This window comes from Sciurus vulgaris (genome assembly GCF_902686455.1).
Source record: "Sciurus vulgaris genome assembly, chromosome: 1".
Classification (NCBI taxonomy): domain Eukaryota; kingdom Metazoa; phylum Chordata; class Mammalia; order Rodentia; family Sciuridae; genus Sciurus; species Sciurus vulgaris.
In genome coordinates, this window is record NC_136461.1 from 129,161,071 (window position 1) to 129,178,609 (window position 17,539).

At 36.1% G+C, this 17,539-nt stretch overlaps 1 protein-coding gene across 7 annotated transcripts in view; it reads right to left on the bottom strand.

Moving 5' to 3' along the window:
• PXDNL (peroxidasin like) overlaps positions 1-17,539 on the bottom strand; it is a 545,994-nt gene that overhangs the window by 143,795 nt on the left and 384,660 nt on the right. For 6 of the 7 annotated variants that reach the window (XR_013763204.1, XM_079136409.1, XM_079136407.1 and 3 more), the window contains 3 exons: positions 14,636-14,902; positions 9,785-9,901; positions 8,019-8,177 (listed from right to left, as the gene is read on the bottom strand). Coding sequence is in view for 6 of the 7 variants with exons in the window: in XM_079136409.1 (XP_078992535.1) it covers positions 8,019-8,177; positions 9,785-9,901; positions 14,636-14,902 (543 nt within the window). In the remaining variant the exon portion in view is untranslated. The remainder of the gene's footprint in view (positions 1-8,018; positions 8,178-9,784; positions 9,902-14,635; positions 14,903-17,539) is intronic. The other variant, XM_079136408.1, reaches the window with a different exon arrangement.

Sequence of the window (17,539 nt, forward strand, 5' to 3'; positions counted from 1 at the left end):
AAATGTATGAAGTTTTTTAGTTCACTATTTCACTGCTGTGACTAAATGATCTGACCAGCACAACTGTAGAGGAGGAAGAATATCTAAAAGTAACAACAAGGGTTGTTGACAAGGATGTAAAGAAATTATATTACATATAACTGGTGGGGTTATAAAACAATATAACCATTCTGCAAGGGATTTGGAAATTTCTTTAAAAATGTAAACATGCCAACTACCAAACAATCCAGCATGTGCTCTCCTAGGCATCTATCCTTGAGTAATAAAAACTTAAATTCACAAAAAAATCCGTACATGGATGTTTATAGCACATATACTTAGGATAGCCAAACAACCCAGATGTCCTTCAAGAAGTGAATGGTGAATGATAAAACAGTGATCTATCCATGCCATGGGTATCTATTACGGAGCAATACAAAGAACTAAATACTGATACATAAGTAATCTGAATGAATCTTTAGATAATTATGCTAAGCAAAAAGGCAATCCAAAACCAGATGTAGTGGTACACGCCTGTAATCACAGTGACTGGGGAGGCTGAGGCAAGAGGATTTCAAGTTCAAAGCCAATCTCAGCAATTTAGTGAGGCACTTAGCAACTCGGTGAGACCATCTCTAAATAAATTACAGTGAAGAACTGAGATGTGGCCCAGTGGTTAAGCGCCCCTGGGTTCAATCCCTGATATTAAAATAAATAAATAAATAAAAGACAATCCAAAAAGATTATGTACTATACAATTTTGTTTACTTAAAAATTCTACTTTTTTCTTCTTTTTGGTCCCCAGCAATTAAACACAGAATTAACCACTAAGCCACATCCCCAGCTCCTTTTAATTTTTATTTTGAGACAGGGACTTGCTAAATTGCTTAGTGCCTCACTAATTTGCTGAGGCTGGCTTTGAACTTGCAATCCTCCTGTTTCAGCCTCTGAAGTCACTGGGATTACAGGTATACACCACGGGCACCCAGCTCTCATAAAATTCTTGAAATGACAAAATTATAGAAATAGAGAACACATTGGTACATGTCAGGGTTTTAGGAGGTGAGGAATGTAATGTGAGAGGGCAAGAATATAGGAGGTAGAGGGTTATGGTTTTGAGAAGACAATATAGGTGAGTCTTACAGGGAGAGAAACTGTATCTTGATATATTGAGGCCAATATCCTGGTTGTGATACTGTTTTGAAAGCTGTCACTGCTCTAAAAGGGCAAATGGGATTTTTCTGTGTTATTTCTTGCAACTGAATGTCATTCTATAATTATCTTAAAATTAAAAGTTTAATTAAAATTAATCAATGATGTGAACATACTTGGAAATAATATTCAACACAGAGTGCACATCTCATAAGGGCCCCAGGGAAACTGATTCAGCCAGGAACCTCTAGCTTCTAAACCCCACATCCTAGCCTCATTGTTTGACTTCCTTTATCTCCAGCCACTTTGACCTCCTGTCACACAGCTTCTCATTACCATGGACTGTGCTACTATTTACAATAATTTGGAAATATCTAATACCACACCCTAGAACAGAACTCTTCTCGGCTCTTTTATTTCCTCATTGACTTCATGTAGACTTCTAAATTTATTTTGTTAAAAAAAAAAAAAAAAAACTGTAGGAAAGAGTTGGGTGGGTGCTGTGGTTCATGCCTGTAATCCCAGTGGTTCAGGAGGCCGAGGCAGGAGGATTGTGAGTGTAAAGTCAGCCTCAGCAGTATAGCTAGGCCCTAAGTAACTCATTGAGACCCTGTCTCTAAATAAAATACAAAAAGGGACTGAATGTGGTTCAGTGGTTAAACTCCCTTGGATTCACTCACCAATACCGAAAAAAAAAAAAAAAAAAATGTAAAGGACATTTTTCAAGGTGAAATGTTCCCTTTAAAATTAAAAAGAGTTTCACCTTAGCTCCATGATGATCAAACTCATACACATCTACTTTAATTCCCCAAAAGCATAACAAGTTAACTTTTTTTCTAAATTGTACTATCTTTTGAATTTTTTTCTTTATTTATTTTCTTACTGATTTAGGGAGTTCTTTGTATATTACAGAAATCAAAGAACACTTGTCAGTTAAATATGTTGCCAATATCTTCTCTTTGTGACTTATGAATTGAAGATCTGAAAGCTAATCTTGTCCTATAGGCTAAGAATACTTTAATTTGTTTTGCAAATTCTTCTGTACTACCATCACAAAAATTTTACTTGTTATTCAAAAAGAGTTAAATGTCTGTTTTAGATATTATAGACATTTTTTAATCTGGAATTGATTTGGGGATATAGGATGGAGTAAGGATGTATTTTTATGTTTTCCCTATGGACAACCAGTTGCTCAGAACAATTCATTGAGGATACCTACTTTCTATAATCATGCACAACACCACAACTGCCATCAACTGAATTTATTTCTGTTCAATTGGTCAATTTGACAATCTCTGTGCCAGTAGTGCAATATGTAATTTCTGATAGATGTATAATCATCTTTGAAGGATATTGAAAATGACAACCCTCAGGACAGGGAAATGACAACCCTCCAAACTGACCCAGAGGAGGAGGGAGGAGAAAGGCAATCATTAATCCTCTTCCAGTAAATCCTTTCTCGGTAGCAATTGGCCCGCAGGGAAAAAAGCAAACATTAATCCCTTCCCAGTAACAATGAATGAGTCCTGAAGGGACTGAGCACTAGGCCCTGAACTTTAACCCTCCCCCATTATCAGTGAGTCCAGGAAGGAGAGAGTAAAGCTCTGGGCAATACTGGATCCCAGAGGAAGCAATGGGAGCTGAACTCTGAGCTTTCATCCCTTCCCAATAACAATGAATTTCGAATCTTTACACTCATATTGTAATCTATAAAACAAGAACACTTCTGTAACTGGGGCCATTTTCCAACCCAAAAATGAGCCCCTCCAATGCCCAGCTGATTGACTCTGCTGCTGAATAAAGAAAAGCTTGCTGATCCATTTGAGGTCTGCTCCCGTTTTTGGCTATTTAAGCTTACAATCTTAGTTATACTTGGATTTTTCTTTATTCATCTGCATTTTAGAATCATCCCTTCATCTCCCACCAAGAACCCTTTTAGGATTTTGTCTGGAATTGCAATGAGCTATAAAGCAATAGTGGAAAAATTAACACCTTTACAATAGTAAGTCTGTCTTCTTCAATGTCATAAAGATGACATTTTATTCTTTTTCTGCATGGTTCTTGCACAACTTTTGTTAGATTTATTTTTAACTAACTTACAATTTCTTGCTATTTTAAGGAATATAATTTTACAATAAAATTAAGCTTGTCACTGGCACATAGAATAGAAAAGTTTGTACTTGACATTAGATTCAATAATATTACCGAACCCCTATTTTTTAGTACATCTGTAGACGTTTTTGGATTGTGTATAGGAAAAAATTGTTTCTTATAAATAATCAAATATATGTATTCCTTCTAAATCCCAGGATTTGCTATTTCTTGTCCTTTTAGTAGAGGCTAAGATCTTCCCTTATAACATTGAACAAATACAGCTTACTTTCTAAGTTTTAAGGGAGTATCTCTAACATTTCACCTTGAAAAGCATCCTTTCCTATAGCTTCTTTTTCACAGCAAGAGTTTTTACTTATTCACTTCTATATTGCTAATATGTTTTTTCTAAATAATGAATAGATGGCAAATTTAATCAAACTTTTCTCTGCATCTAATGATAATCAGTTCTCCATTAACCTAGTAATGTCAATGGATTCCATTAGATATTTTGTGTTGAGATTATTCAGAACTTTTTCCTCAAAATGTCCTTAATTCCTATTGTTAGAAGGTTTGGTACTTTTGCAATACTAAATTTACAGTTTTTGCTTGAAACACTTTAAAGACAGTTTCAACACCTTCTGACTCCTATTGTGCTGACAGTCATATAAATTATTTATATTTAACAATATATTATTTATTCTGTTTAATATATATTGCTTCATCCTAGTCTGGATTTACATGTTTCCTTGGTTTTAGTTATGTTAGCTAGTAGCTCTCCAATATTGTCTACCTTCCATTTCTTCTACCCTGAGACAGAGAACATCTATTTCTGCACTCTGTGAGTTTTAACTTTGCTTGTATATTTTACACTTTCATTCTGGTTTACTGATATTTTTCCTTAAGCATGCTTAATATGCTATTTAAAATATTTTTTTAATTTATGATATTTTTTATTTAGAAAACTCTTGTGTTATCTCTTACTCTTTCATGTTTGTTAGTTTTCAGGTGTCTCCTCATTTTTATGATAATTTTTTTCTTAAATGTTTCAGATATCATTGTAATATATCTTTTTATTCTAATTCGTAAAATCCTTAAGGTTATCTATTTATTGATAAAATTACTCATTATTCTTTCTTATGTTTGCATGGTTTATTCTCTTGGGTGTTTCATACCCTTTGATTGACTTGATGGACTCTGACTTAGGCAAATTTAAGTCCTAAACAGAATGCTGTTCTCCATATCTGTGTTATCTTCTTTGTGAGCCTTCTGTGAGCCACATTAGCTCCCTGCATTTTTGAGAAGGCCCTGACTATTTGCATTCACCACCTTGCCAGTCCTCCAAGTCTCCCTGTCTGTGCTGCAGTCATGACAGGCAATGGCCTATTTGTGTCACCTTTCCTTGTGTCCACGCATACTTCTCAACATTCTGATTTTGGATCAGCCAAACTTCTTTTTTAAAAATTTCTTTTTGGTTGAAATCATTTCAACTTACTTTCTGCTAACCTAGTTATGCAATATAAATTATATTTTTTTCTGTAGGAAATATTTTTTTTAATTTGATAACAGAATTTTTCAGAGATTCTATTCCTGCAAGCTGCCAAAAGACCCATCTAATTAACTATAACTTATGCAGTCTGGGTTCTTGCTAACTGCTCAGAGAACCTGCACCTCACAAAGGATTTTGCCCATTTGTCTCCACTTGCACTTTTATTCCCTTGATGAGCTGTCCACAAACTTTCCTGAACATTTCTTAGGGCTTGCCTGTCATGACTTGAATTCTTCACACTTCTGTGACCACTTTTCCCCCTTGTACAGGATTTGACATTTCCTCCTTTCTTCAGCACTTGAGACAAGAGATTACTAACGCTCACTTTTCCAGCCTCTTCTTCTCTACCAATTTTTTAAACATTACCCACTTGAAGTGATTCCCACACTCATGTTCTAGCCAAGGCCTCTATTTTGAAATACAGATTTATATTTCTCCACTAATAATTCAGTATCTTCACTGAACAGATTTATACCAAGGCATGTCTAAAAATAAACGCTTGGTTTTGTCTCAAATTCTATGAACAGAAACTAGCAGACTGTGAGTGCCTCATGTCAGCCCCCATCTCCAAAGCATCAGTAGCATCTACTGTTATTTGGTCAAAATGCCAAATCTTAATTTGTTCTTGCATAATCCTTCTTTTACCCGCAGATTCACCCAGAGACACTCTCCTTTGCTCACTAAATTATAGAAACGCTGCTCTTTCCCAGTACTTTGAAACATACTATATTCTTTCTCTTCTCAAAGATGTCACTCTTTTTTGCCTCCATCTGTGATGTGTTTCCTCGTATAATCGTTTGACTAAAATCTATTCATCCCTTAGCAAAAATGTTAAATTTTACTTCACCCAAGACTCTGCTTAAATTCCAAGTTCCTACAGAGTCACCTCAAGCACTTTCTCTAAGTGGCATCTCCTAATGCATTTTTTTGGCCCCCTATCTTTATTGGTTCCCTTATCAAGCTATGATGTATTTAAATTGCTCCAGGGATTAAAAGAAAAGGGAAAAATGCAGTTCATAATCTCAGAGATAAAACTGTTCCACCTGTAGTAGTTTTTCCTGAATTCACTCACTCTTTCTGCTGTTGTGATCCCAGTTTAGATCTCAAATGTTTCACTTGACTAGTCATAACTCTACTGCTTTCTTACATTTTGGGTTTCTTCACTGGAACCTATCCTGGTCACGTTGGGTTGATTGATGTTCTAAAACATAGATCTGATCAAGACTCAGGGGTTGCATAGCATGAAGTCCAGACCTGTACCAGGTCTAATGCAACCAACTGTTCAAACTACTTCCTTCTGTTTAGCCCTTGCTATCCACACTCTTCACACAATCTGCTACAACACTTAGAGCTCTATTTCCTAAAATATTCGTTTGTTTGCTTCCACATTCATGAATATTACTGATAATATTTGATGGCTTTATCAAATATTTCCATATCTGTCAAATGATATATTCTAATTAGATTAAATTAAATGGCATATTCTGGTAATTTTTGACTGAACTAAATGTGCCTGTTCAACAAGGGCACCTTACAGTATCTTAGAGAGTGGAAGACACCCCCTTGGAAGGTCAGTAGCTTCCATGCTGAGATGTGAAGGACTGACAGGAAATGGACAGCTGAAAGGTTGTGAAAATGGGGCAAAATGAAGACCAGTTATTGTAGCATCTGCATATTATATTTTGTTTGATTAATATTTGTTCACTTAATATCACTTCTAATTTTTCAAACATATTAATATAAAAACTTCTTGATATATGGGCTTTAGTTGAAAATTAGTTCGAAAACAGTTTGGACTATTCTGCAGAGCTGTTTCTGATATTTACTCTTAGGCAGAAATGGGCTCTCCAGAGGCATTCCATATCCCTTCATCTTCCCACAAGTTGGATTTCAAGTCTTCCACTCATTTGAGTTGCTATTTGCACACCATTCTGATAACTTCTCCTCTCACTGAATCTCAATTTCATTTAAAAATGAGCATTTAAGCTGGGCTTGGTGGTGCACGCCTGTAATACCAGCAGCTCAGGAAGCTAAGGCAGGAGGATCACAAGTTCAAAGCCAGTCTCAGCAACTTAGGGAGGTCCTAAGCAACTTAGCGAGACTTTCTCAAAAGAAAAAGAGCATTTAATAAAATATGCCTAAAATAGAGGAGCAAAGTAATTAATAACACAATACATCAATACATAATAGTAACTCGATATAGTCATGTGTTTTTGTTTTTTGTGAAGAATTTGTCATTATTCATGTTTCTTCTCATGCTTACATCTCTAAATAAGGCTAAGCTATGTTTCTTCTTATCACATGTTCTTAACTAAGTACCTGTTACCTCTGAATTTAGATCTATTACATTAAAACAAATAATACAGAACTTGTAGAAAAACTTAGGAAATTATATCAAGATGCAAACAGTGCTGAAAATATAGTATATATATATAAATATATATATTATAGTATATATATTATGTATGTATATATAATAACCAAGTTTTATTATTTCAACACAAGCCAGGAAAATTTTTTTTAAAAAATTCAATAGTATTTAATAACAACCATTTTTCATTTTTAAACTGAGATTATCTTTAAATATTTGAGTTTTATTTTACATCCCTGTTGACAATAAATTATAGACCAATGACACAATCTTGTTTCAGAAAATGTACTATTTTAGATAAGCCCAAGCACAGTTTCCACAAGGGGAGTCTAAAGGAGAGAATATGCATGACACTATCCAAAATGTTAAGCATAAAAACAGCATCAATATGAAAGCAAGATTCAGCCCATCAGGCATGAAAAACTGCATCCTTCTGTGGGACAGTCCAGGTGGATAGGGCCAGCTAATCAATTGTAGAAATTGTAAGACAGCACAAAATGACTTTTTTAAAAATACTTTTTAAATTGATGTACCTTTATTTTATTTATTTATAAGCAGTGCTAAGAATCAAACCCAGTGCCTCACACATGCTAGGCAACTGTTCTACCACTGAGCCACAACCCCAGCCCCATGAAATGATTTTTAAAGAAAACATGATTGTAATTACTATTAATAAAAATAAAAATGTAATGTAGAAAAAGAAATTATGCAAAAGATTCATTGGAAGAAAAGTATGAAATTGTTGATTTCTTAGATCCTAAAAAAAAAAAAATAAAGTTGTTTAAATCTAAGTAACACAGTCTCAGCCGGGTATGTTGAAAACACAGGAAGAGAGAATCTCTTCGGGATGTGAAAATGAATCTCAGCACTTATTACCTTTGGGCTTTACGGTCAGCTGGACAGACACCATTTTCACCCCCAGCGGACTGACTGCTTGGCATTCGTATTGACCTTCATCGTGCTGTGCCGCACGGTCAATTCTCAGAGTGCCGAAGGAAAGAACTGTGTGCCGGCCTTCCAGAGGGAGCTGTCTTCCTGCAAAGAGGAAAAGAAAGTACTTTGTATTGCATTTGTATGACTCAAGGAGCTAAAGGCCAGAACCGCATGACTGTCCTGATAAAGGCTGAGATCCTTCTTTCAGGAAATCCTTGGTGTGTGAACTGCAATGACTCCTTTCCACATCACATTCCCAAAAATATAGCACCAGCCTTGTCCTGCCCTCTCCAAACCCCTGCCACTGTACTGCAAGGATTTATCACCTCCCACCAGGAAAACAGCTTGACCTCCTAATGAGTCCCCCCACCTACACGCTTAGCTCCTCAGTTTTACCACAATTAGAATGCAAATTTCAAAACTAATCGGATTAGTAATACGATTTTTCAAATACCTAACATTTGCTCTCATATGTACACAATATTGAGAATAGAAAAGTATTATGGGAAAAGTATATTTAAAGTGATTAGGCAGCAAACCACATATGATATTTCTTTGACGCTCCTGCTGACAATCCTCAGAGCCACACACCAAGCCACCATGTACTTCTTACATTTGAGTTTACACTGAGCTTCTGGATCCTTCTCAACACTTTATTCCTTATGGTCACTAGCAACTAAATGAGGTTGTCATTCTCAACTATTTCAGTGAAAACTTATGTCTTACTGAATGTCTTTTTGTGGTTGGGAAAAGTAATAGCTAACTTTATTGAGTGTGCACACAACTTATCAGCTACTTGTTCCAAATATCTAAAATTTTAAGCACATTCAAATTAATTCCTATAACCTCCTGATGATGTAGCATATTTCATCACCCCCTAGCACAGAGATGAGAGCATTCTAGTACGCAATGGTTAACTTACTTGCCCAAACTCATACAACTAGTAAATGAAGGAGAAGAGATGTGAATCTAAGCTTTAGGGCTTCAAAGTTCACCTTGGAAGCACTATAGTCTACTTCCCCAAGTACCAGAGCAAGAACAGAGCAAAAATTTTCATCCAAAAATTTGAAAAAGGATACAAATTTTGAATTTAACCAAGCACTTTAACAAATGTAGAAGCTAAGATTTCCAAGCCCAGAAGAGTCTTGGTCAAGCTCTCATCCAGCCACCTGTCCATCTTGTTGTACAATGTTCTCAGGTTCCCTAGGAGTGCCTGGTCCTTCTGGATGGGAGGTTGGAGACTGCCTGCCAGGCCCTGCACCCCACATACTTGTACTTCAAGGACAGAAGCTCTTCTGAAAGCTTCTCTTAAGTTTAATAAACTGGAGCTTCATTTAGCATTTTGTTTCATTTCTGATTTCATTTTTTACTAAAAGACTTTTTGGATTCAAGTTGAAGATTAATTCAAAAGAAGCTTCTAGCATTTTGCAGGCTAGTTTTTGGTGTTGTAAAAAACTGGTTAGAACCACTAAACTTTCTAGTAATTTATTTTTTAAAGTCTGGAATCTGAGTCCATGATCTCAGGAAGGCCATACATTCAAATACCAAAAATTAAAACATCACAAAATTTATGATGTTGTTGTACTTAAAGCATGCTATTTTCCTGTCCATGATATACCTGTGATCATTAGTTTAAACTATTTTTTTGTACTTTCCAAAAAGAGAAAGTACTCATTCCTTCCTACAGTCACTTGTGGAAGTGCTAATACCTGCTTTGGTCCAGACAATCACTGGTGGTGGGCGCCCTTCAGCTTCACAAAGAAGTTCTACAGCATGCTCTTCCAACACCACCTGGTCCTTGGGGCTTCTTATAAACTGTGGTGGAGCTGAAGACAATCAAAAAGTCCACTAAAATCAAAACTCAGTTTAAGACATTTTAATAACAACTCTGGAAGAAAGAAAATGTTTAAATGTTAAAATATATTTTGTAATTAGAATTTGTTTCTGAGATAGCAACTTGAGGATAGAGAAAAAGAGAGGTAGATTGTCTTAAAAGAGAAGTGCCCATGAGTCTAGCACTTGGAATACAGGAAACACCCACAAACCTTTAAATTGCAAAAAAAAAGCCTTCTCGAGCAACCCAGTTCATGTCCTTTCCTATACTCTTGGTCCATGCCTTTGACCCATACCCTTGACAAATAAGTAACAACATTATGTGCAAGCACAGAGAAAATTGTGCAAAATTGTTCAATTCTGTCCAGACTCCAACTCTAGGTCAGCCCCTAGCAACAGTCCCTCTGCAAATATTCATACTACACACCAATAGGTGGCTCTCTCTCCCTCTGAAGACAGCCTGCATCCTCCCTTGAAGCATAGTCTTTGCTTTAACCCAAAATCTCACTCCCAAGATGGCCTACATTCTCCCCTGATATGTTTCTTATTCTGCCCCAAGCCAACATCCCTCCCTTGAGATAACCTTAAAGTGTATCTGCTTTCCTAAATGAAACTGTCTGTGTCTCAACTGACTGGTGCATGCTGAAATTTTTTTCTATCACAAATGTCAAGGACCCCACATGTCCTGAGTCAAGGACCCCCTTCTCTGGGAACTCCTCTGGTGACATTTCCAATTATTTATCAGCAAGGATATTGAAAGCATGAAGGTGCCTGAAAGCATGAAGTAGACACATCTGATTTGCAGAAAAAGCAGAAATGACCGATAAGAATGGACCATTTCTGAAGCTCAGGGGAGCTGATTCATATAAATAGATCTTCCTGTTTATCTTTTACTATCTCAAATAAACATATTTAAAACTATAATTCAGCTGGGTGTGGTGGTATATGCCTATAATCCCAGTGGCTCGGGAGGCTGAGGTAGGAGGACCTCAAGTTCAAAGCTAGCCTCAGCAAAAGTGAGGCGCTAAGCAACTCAGTGAGACCCTGTCGCTAAATAAAATACAAAAAAGGGCTGGGGGGTGTGGCTCAGTGGTCAAGTGCCCCTGAGTTCAATCCTTGGTACTGCACCCCCAAAAACTACATTTCATATTCGAATCATTAACAAAACAGTTTTCTCCAAATTTTCACATGCAGAATAAAATTCAAATCAAATTGCTCAATTTATTTTAGAAGGAAAAATATGTTCTATGGAGAGATGCTCCTACAGCACATAATATTATACTTTTGAAAAAGTTACATTTATGTCAAAACTTAGAGTCCCAAATATTCAAAACTTTTATAGTTGATTTTGTATAAATAATGATTAACTAATAACTGCATATACCATTTGTGGAAAGGGACTCTGTTCACAACACTTTAATATGAAAAGAAATCGGTATGGCCATTTAAGAAAGACACATGATCCCCAATAATATCTAAGTGGTGACAACTTCAAAGATTCTTTCCCAGATGATAGGCAAATCACTTCTAGATCTTTGCACCATTCCCACTATTCCTTGCTCCTGCCTGCCATCAGCAAATACAAATAACATGATAAGCACTACTTGACAAAGCATATTTGTTGCAAGTTTCATACTATGTGCAGATAATAAAGATTTTTAAAAAGGTCTTCATAAATTCTAAGTAAGGTACTAAGCTGAATAACCATATTATAAGATTAATTACATAAATGTAAGAAGACCCTCAGGAATGCCTGCAAGCTATTTGTAATTGACTTCTAGAAAAGTCAATCTGGAAGATAGCCCACAGACCAGCAGTGTCAAGCTCCTCATTCCACAGATGAAGAAATTCAGACTGGAGGAGTTTGAATTGAATTTCTCTCAGTCAGAACTAATAAGTGGCAGACACTATGAGAATCTAGGTCGCTCAACCCTCAGACTGATGTTCTTTCCAGAACATTACACTAACTCCTGAAATTGCCAGGAATGGCTTAAAAAGAACAAAAATATTTCTACATTAAAACTTGAATTCATGACACAGTAAAAGAGCTATGTAATAAAAAAATGTAGGTAGTAGATAAGACAAAAAAATCTAGTCACCATTCTAAGTTGGGAAATTTGATTTCAGTTGTTTAGAAATAATTAAAATTCAGTTAGCCAAGTCTGGGCAAAAAGCATTGTTTTACTTAATGTGCTCTCATTAAAATTTTAACAATTAAAAAAAAAACAAAACAAAAAACCTGAGGCATGATGGTGCATACCTGTAGTCCCAGTAAATCAGGAGGCTAAGGCTAGAGGGTTACAAGTTCAGGCCAGCCTCAGCAACTTAGCCAGACGCTGTCTCAAGATAAAAAATAAAAAGTGCTGAGCATGTATCTCAGTGGCAAAGCACCCCTGTGTTCAATCCCAGGTACAAAAAAAATATGAATAAAATTAAGAATGAGTCCCAAGATTCTTCATGCCAGCAAAAAACAGGCAAAGTTTAAGCAAACAAGCAATTTACATTTGTCCCTTACACTAAAATGACCACCTTCCCAGAATAATGAAAACATTTCATTCTGGTTGGGAAGACAACCACAACAACTTGAACATGACAAAGGCAGGCAGTGAAAGCTGGAGGAATTAATACTGACCTTTCTGAGCTTTCATTTAAAACAGCGGCCACATGAGTCCCACTGCCAATGCTAAACCAGCACATGCGGAGATGTAGGGCATTGCTATTTTCATTACAACCACTACCCCACCTTGCAGGTTATTCATGACCATAATGCCACATGAAAAACATTCCAGTTTACATTGTTAAGAACAAGAGGTCTTTTCATCTAAGCCCCCACATTGTGATTCATGCTTTTTAAATGAAGCTTTCTGATTTTTTTTTTTCTTTGAAGTTTATTTGTCATTTGTTCCAACCAGTTGAGGGAAAAAGGTGTTTACCCCTGGGTAACTGTGATCTCAGCAGAACTGAACATTAAAAGAACTGAAGAAAACTGATAGAATACCTATTAAAATAACCCAGAAAGGGTCCATCTAAAATATTTATACACTAGGCAAATAAAAAGCCTCTTTCATAAATGTATAAAATGATTAATGGGCCATTTCAAGACTAACTGGAAACCTTGACACACAAATTCAAGTGGCACAAGTACACAGTTGCAAGTGACAAAGGACCAAAGGGATGGTGATCTCAGTGCAAACTGAGCAATAAAAGGAAATGATTAGCGTTTTGTGGTATCCAAAATGAGCAGGACTGTAAATGTTGTCAGAGTTTAGCTAAATATCAATTGATGCAGATGAACAAACAAAGAACAGGAACTACTTGCAAGAAACTGGAAAACACAAGACTAGCGCAGTGTGAAATGAGAGACTGTTAGTGCAAATGTTTGACTAGACATTAGGTTTCTAAAAAACTAAGACTAAAAACATAAAATCATGGATCCAAAACAGAAACCAAGCACTATTTCTTTTAAAGTATTTTTCAATCCCAATGCACTGAAACGAGTCTAAAAATAATGTTTGAATCCTTTAAAAGTAATTCCCTCCCAAAGTTGCCAAAGACTACAGAGGGGAAAATTTTCATTTCTATAATTTTTTTCTAGAACAAGAAAGGTGTTCATGATATTAATGCATTTTTAGGGGACAACACAATTTTTTCTTTAGACATGTCAATGGAAACAAGAAATGATTGATCTATTTCTACTGAAGGAGTTGATTCAATTCAGGAAACTTTCATTAAATGTAGGAAAACTAGGCTGGGTGAAGTACTGCACCTTTAGAGGACAAATACTAGTCTCGATGCAGCCAGGATTCACCATACTGAAGTTCCCTCAGCTCTAAAACTGCACAAAAACTGCACTGAGATGGTCAGCCCGTCTTTGCTCTGTTTTTTTCAGGATCTGGTGTTTTGATAGATTTTATGCATTCTGAAATTAACAAAACTTCCTAACCAATTAAATATGCATACTCCCTGAGATCCTTAAAATGGATCATTGTAAACTTTTATATTCTTATAATATGATATAAAACTGCTTTGGGTAGAATGATAGAATAGGACTTGGGGTATCCCTTCAGTAACATGAATTCCACTGTTTATAAAACCTCTAAACCAACAGGAGGATTAAGCAAATGTGCAAACACAAACACACACACACACACACACACACACACACACACACAGAGCAATAACAATAGAAAGGAAGGGGCAGCTCCAGGTTAAGAACAGGAAAACAACACAAAAGCATGTCTTTTTTACAACAAAATCACCCACACGTAGCTTATTCTCTAGGTTCAGAATGGCATTGTCACTGCGGTCACTGCAGTTGCTACCTGCTGGAGCCCTCAGCATATTCTCAAGCTATTTTGAGTAGACAGTTTGGTAAATGACTGTGAACCTGGGGCATAGCCTTTCACTTTCCTAGCTGGAGTGTCTTCCCTTTATCTGTAAAATATTCTGAAACACAAATATCTTTTGACAGTTTGCTGCCAGATTAATGACTTCATCTCTTTTATTACTAATGGCTGATTCTGGCATTTGGATAAAGACTCAAGTTGAAAAAAAGCCCAACTTTTAACATGAAGCAGATTAGTTTTGAAAATTCTATTATGTCAAAAAACAAAAGGCAAATAAAAAAAATCTCTGCTGACATACATGATACCACTTTTTAAGTTGAATAATAATTTTTTTATATGTGGCAGGAGGAAGATTGCAAGCAGGACCTTCTGCTCCCATACCTTGTACAATGATGTTGGCTGTGGCATGAACAGAGCCTTGGCTATTGTTGGCGTGACAGGTGAATCCACCGTGATCCCTCAGGGTGATGCTCTGTAAGTGGAGTCCACTGGAGGTTTCTACGTGCCTGGATCCATCCAGTGCTTCTCCATTGTCCCTAGTCCAAGTAATATGGGGGTGCGGGTGGCCTGTGGCCATGCATTCCAAAGTCGTGCTGGTGCCAATTAAAACCTCTGTGTCCTGGGGCTGGATTACAAAGCTAGGTTTGGCTAAGGGTAAGAGGAGAACAAAACAAAATACAAGTAGTTTAACAGGAAGATTTATTTATTTTATTTTATTTTTGCATTGGGATTTTAAAGATTATTACTGCCTTCGAAATGCCTTTATAATAAAATAATATATTCACAACGTTCTCAAAGAATTAAATCTAAAATAAATTTAATTTTGATTTTACATAATTGCATATTTTAGAGTTTGGATTATAGGAAGTTGCCATGTAACTAAAAAGTGGCAACTATAAGGGAGGAAAAAGGACCTAGTACAAAGGATTGAACAGGAGAAGAAAAATATCATTGCTTGCCAGGGTAATGGGGCATCTGCCTACAGACTGCCTTTGCACTACTATTGCAAACAACACACCTACACAACTACACACACACACACACACACACACACACACACACACACGCACTATATTTAAGCCATGTTAAGTTTTGGTGTATTTTCATTTATCAAGAAAGTAGAAAATTTAGACTTCCATATAGGTATTCCATTCTTAATAATGCATAAGAATTCCATCTTTTATGGGAATCTCAAGCATAAAATAAAAACGAAGTTGTTAAAAATGCCGAATGATAGTTTCAGTTTGAGGAGCTCGTCAATTTCTAAGATGAATATACCCTGGAGAGTAGGAATAAATTGAATTAATATAATTTAAAAACCAAGATCTAATTCAATTTTTGGCAATATGAATGTCTTAAATATATCAATAAAATTTTAGGTATTAGTAAAATACAAAGATGCACAAGATACCTTCTTTTCATTGTATGTTCACAGAGGACAGAGAACAAAACAAATCAACTGTAAAATTTCTTTATAATGATAAAATAATTTTATTAGCATTGGGTGCATGCTGGCAGTGAAAAGGGACACAATAGGGAAAACTATTGTAATAATTGCAATAAGAAGTACCTACCAGGGACTGAAATGGAGCCAATGATATTCCATATATATATGTCAAAATAATGTATAATGTATAAATATAATGCGCTAATAAAAATATTTTTAAAACAAAATATTTTTGAAGCAGGTCTATGATAGTGAAAATGGAAAGGAAGCTCTGATCTGACCCATCTTCAATGTATTCTTTTATAGACCTGAGAAAAAGATAGCAAGAGAGCTGAATCTGAGGTTGTTGAAGGATGTTAATTATACTAATAGAGATAGCAAACAGGATGAAGCAGGTTTATGCAGGCAAATATGTTTGTGGGATGTAAAGTTTACATGTAAAGGTGAGTAGGAATAATAGTGCTTCAAACCTCAGGGAAAATAGCAATAATAGAGTTATAAGTTTTACTTTAATTATTAGAGGTGAATGTTGAATAATTCTTTTTAAATTCAAAGAGATCTCAAATGGAGTAAAAAAGCAATGTGATTTAACCAGGCCAAACTAAAAGAAGAGAAGGGAGGGAGGGCTATGGAGAACATGACATTTAAGGAGAAAGAAGAATAAAAATGTCAGGAAAGGATGAAATGGAAGTGGTGTCCCCAAAGTCAAAGAAGGAAGGGTAACTTTGGGCAGTGTCAGACTCCACCTAGAGGTAGGAGGGATAGATGTTTGGAATGAGCTACCACGACTGCCAATTAGAAGTTATTTAGAAACCATGAAAGGAAACCCCATAGTCAATTAATTTCCAACTCAACTGTGTTTTCCCCCTGGTATAAACCTTCCTTTAGTGAATTTTCTCCATTTACTCTGCCACTATCCGATCCATGTCTATACCAGCTCTGTTCTGCTTCATGGCTGCAGCCGACCAACTTTCTCACTGTATCACATCCTCCTGTTTTTTCTCCAGACTGCTACCAGAAATATTTTACTAAAAGAAAAATCTAATTTTGATCACTCTTACTATACAGTCATGATTAACCTGAATGATCTGACCTCCCTTACACCTTCCCCAAATCAGTGATTCCAGCTCAACTCCAGAACGATCAGGGATTTCCATCTCTTGGATGCCTCCTGCTCTGTCTCCCCTTATGCTACCCTTTCTCCTGAGATAATGTTTCAACTCTACCTATCTAAATTTCTCCTACTTGTTCTTGCTTTCCACTTAGATGTCCCTACTCCTGGGAAAACCTTTCTCAAATGAATGTGACTCACCAAGCCTGCTCCAAGGGCTCCCCTCTCCCTTCATCCTGTTTGCTGTCTCTGTTGATATTATCAATATCTCCCAGCAATCTCAGATTCATCATATACTGCTCCCTTTCCTTACTAAGATCTCAGAGGGTATATCAGACCTGGCTCTTGAGAGCCAGATGTTAAATTTTCAATATTCTGCAAACTGGTTGTTAAGTATAGCCAGTATTAAAAGTCAAATTACATAAAAGTAGAATTAAATAAATGTCATTAATATTAAAGTTAACAAATTCTGAAATTCATTATTCATACTTATTTGACTCTATTTTACTATTTTCTGTCTGTGGTTCTAAGGTTATTTGTGCCTATTATGTCTCTGTGGCGGAAATACTACACCATGGTAAGCTACTGCACATCTCCCAACTCCATGTGCCATGTTGGTAACTAGAAATTGGCCATGGAGTGATTATTTATACCACAGGTATTAGTGAATGCTGCAAATCAGAAACCCCCCTTGCCAGTGCCGGGTTTTAAAATGTTTACTGGTATA